General features: G+C 39.7%; 1 protein-coding gene across 1 annotated transcript in view; it reads left to right on the top strand.

The window, feature by feature from the left end:
• Nucleotides 1-652: 652 nt before the first annotated feature.
• The window catches only part of AQR (aquarius intron-binding spliceosomal factor), a 64,848-nt gene continuing 62,362 nt past the window's right edge, over nt 653-3,138 (top strand). The window contains 2 exon segments of the mRNA XM_009329984.1: nt 653-842; nt 2,833-2,909. Of these exon segments, the coding sequence (XP_009328259.1) occupies nt 653-842; nt 2,833-2,909 (267 nt within the window).

Below are 3,138 nucleotides of genomic sequence, written 5' to 3' on the forward strand. Positions count from 1 at the left end.
AAAGATTCAAAGGGTAAATCTCTTTATTTGTGTGAAAGAGAAACAGTAAAAAGTGAAACAACTTTTGTACTAGAAGTATGTAGCTGCTGAATCTAGTTTCAGTGGTCATGTCTCACTGAAGACCCTAAAACAATAACAAACCTTAAAATCAATTAATATTAGAAATCCTTATAGATGAATTGTTTGGAGTTTTCATTGCTAGAAATTAATCATTTCTGTGACTAGGTAGAACCTAAAAGGTAGACAGGACAGAACATAGAATCAGCTCTTTCTGATTCACTAGATACTTCCTGACCCACTGACACTGTATTCGGGAGAGTATCATTGAGTTAAAAGCAATGGCCAGCTTATTGATGGCCTTGGCTTGTATAGTTTACAAGGAAGAGTAGAAAAGCGTATTTTTCCTGGCTACAATATAATATAGAAGGGCAAGCATCCAAAACAAGAAGAGCTAATTAAGCAAGAAAGCAGCATTGAATATAAATTGACCAGGACTGTATGCAGCCTGGAAATGAATAATAGTCTTGAAAACTGCATCTACTCAAATGTGTGACTTTTTAAATAATACATGTCTTCATGAATGAATTAACAGATTTTTGAAGAGAAAGAATATTTGATTTTCTTGACGTGTTAAGTCAATGAGGACAGAAAGATGGAGGACTTCACAGAAGGCTGTGGGGACGACGGGGTGCAGGGTTTTATTTTTCCCCTGACTACAAAGCAGTTTGGGGTGGAAAGTGACAGATGTGCCTCCACTCTGGGGGAAACTGAGTGTAGCGTTCAAGAGACCAGTCTTAATAGACAGTTGCGAGCTGGGGTGAGAGTCGCAGATGGGGACATAGGTACAACACTGGGTGTCATTACGCCTGGTCTCACCACAACTCCTGTTTAAAGGTTCAGCTGCTCTTGAGGCTTGAAAGTGATGTATTTTGCCAATGCACTAATTTATGCTTTTGCTATTCATTTGTAGTCCTACTGTCACAGCACACTATAACTAAACAATAGCCCTTATAGAGAAATATTTAATGCATTATTTATAGGGAGGAGATCTTTATCACTTTATTTGACATTGCCACTGAGGGATGTAATAATAATGCCCAACATTAGGCATCTAATATTAGTTTCCAGTATCAGAAGCTCCTTCAGAAAATGAGTCAGGCACTTAAATTAGTTCTGATTTGCCCTCTGGTAGGACCTCTGTCGCCACATTGACTGTAGGGAGGTTTGGGACAACTAACCTCCTCACTGGGACACCCAAATGCCAAAAGTTAAGTAAACATGGATTCCTCCTTGAGCTTTCATAGTTTTGATGCCATACGGAAATTTGTGGGCATTGACACATGACTGATGATCTATCATAAAACAGAGATCAGAAGGTTTAAGTTAGCCTTGCAAAGTTGTTCTAGAAAATTTACCAACCCAAGTCCCAAATCTATTTGCCTATCTACTTTTTGGCATGGTAATAGTTCTGAAAAAATGTCACCTTGTGGGCGATACTTCAACGTGTGATTAGAAATCCAAGGTCATCAATTACTGTCACCTCTGATCCCAAGAAATCATCGTAGCCTCTCCTAGGTGTCCCACACTGTCTTAAACACAAGTAAAGCTTTTGGCTCCCATCTGAAAGCCAATTTTAGAAGCTTTCCTATTTTCAGCCTATATGTATAGGTAATGAAGTTACATTCCTTTGTCCTTTTTCATCACTGATTTGTAGCTTCAATAGTTCCTTCCCTTCCTGCCATTTACCCATCTAGTCTACTTATGGATAGTAAAAGTAGTCTTTTCCTTTTTTGCCAAACTGACAAGCTGTTACATTTCTACTTGTTCTGATACATGCAATTATAAGCTAGCTATGTTGATTTCTGAGGTAGTCAACTACAGAGCAAGCTAACTGTGGAAGATAATACTGCCCACAGTGCCCTCCCAAACTTACCAGCTAAGGTGCAGCAACATGCTAACATGGCTCAGCCAGCCAGCTCAGAGCTCAGCTAAATTTTACTCGTATTTTCCACACCTGTCCATGGATGCAAGTGCTAGCAGTTGTACCGAGTGATGGAGAAAGGGCAGACACCAAAAGGGGTAGTTATATTTGCATAGATTTCGATAAGCCTGAGTCAATCACAAAGCTGCAACCTCTAGGTCAACTAAATTGAAGCATCTTAATTTGCTGATTTTTATCACAATTTAATTGTCAAAGGGGGTACATTGGTTTAAGTGTATTTTAATTGCTTTGCATTTGCATATTTTCATCAAATACAGCTCTCTCTAAAGGCTCCAATCCCTAGACAAGACAGTGCTCAACTGTTTTTTTTTTTTTTTTTTTTACAGAATTTGTTTATTGGTACTTTTGTAACTTTTTGATTTTACTGGCTCTATACAGAAAAACTCAGATTTTCTGGATCTTTTAAAGCAAAGGCACGCAGTAGGCATATTTGTTTGAACGTAGCCATTGTCTGATCCTATTCAAGGTACTGTCATTAATTTTCCATTCCCATTGTACATTCTAATTCAACTTCAAAAAGAATATTTAGTTTAACCTCTGCTTGAAGAAATGAAATGGGGATCACCTTGATATCAAAACAAAGGAGGTCATATTCAAACAGACTTCAATGGTAACTGCCTGGAAGTTTAAAGTACCCAAGTGGCAGGTGCTGGATAATGAGCACAGAAAGGAAGCACTGCAACTTCTCTAGGGACTCTCTTAATTTCCTCCTTAATTAATCTGTTTACCAAATAGAATAAGTTAATTGCGAACCATTCTAAATCATTACCAAGCTGCTGACTTCTGTGAGCGTGTAACTCTTCCCTCTTACCTTTACCTCTCCTCCACAGATTTCCCGTGTTACCGGGACGTGTATCGTCAGACGGGGCACGGAGCTACGCTCAGCTCTCAGTGGCGTTTCTTTGATGTCAGTACGAGCGGGTCTTTTCCACGTTAGGTGGACAGAAACCTTTGCTCTAAGTGATAAATAAATAATAAAGTAGAAGGAGTCACCCTAAGTGTATTTACAGAGCACTCGAAGGGCGAGTGCGGAAGCAACCTGGCGCCCTAACTGCCTCCCTCGTCTTTTATCGCAGCCTTTCGGCTTTTACAGCCTCCCCAGCAGCTCGCTGAGGTGTTCCTTGCAAAGGGCGGGT

This window comes from Pygoscelis adeliae, unplaced genomic scaffold (genome assembly GCF_000699105.1).
Source record: "Pygoscelis adeliae isolate BGI_AS28 unplaced genomic scaffold, ASM69910v1 Scaffold327, whole genome shotgun sequence".
Lineage (NCBI taxonomy): Eukaryota > Metazoa > Chordata > Aves > Sphenisciformes > Spheniscidae > Pygoscelis > Pygoscelis adeliae.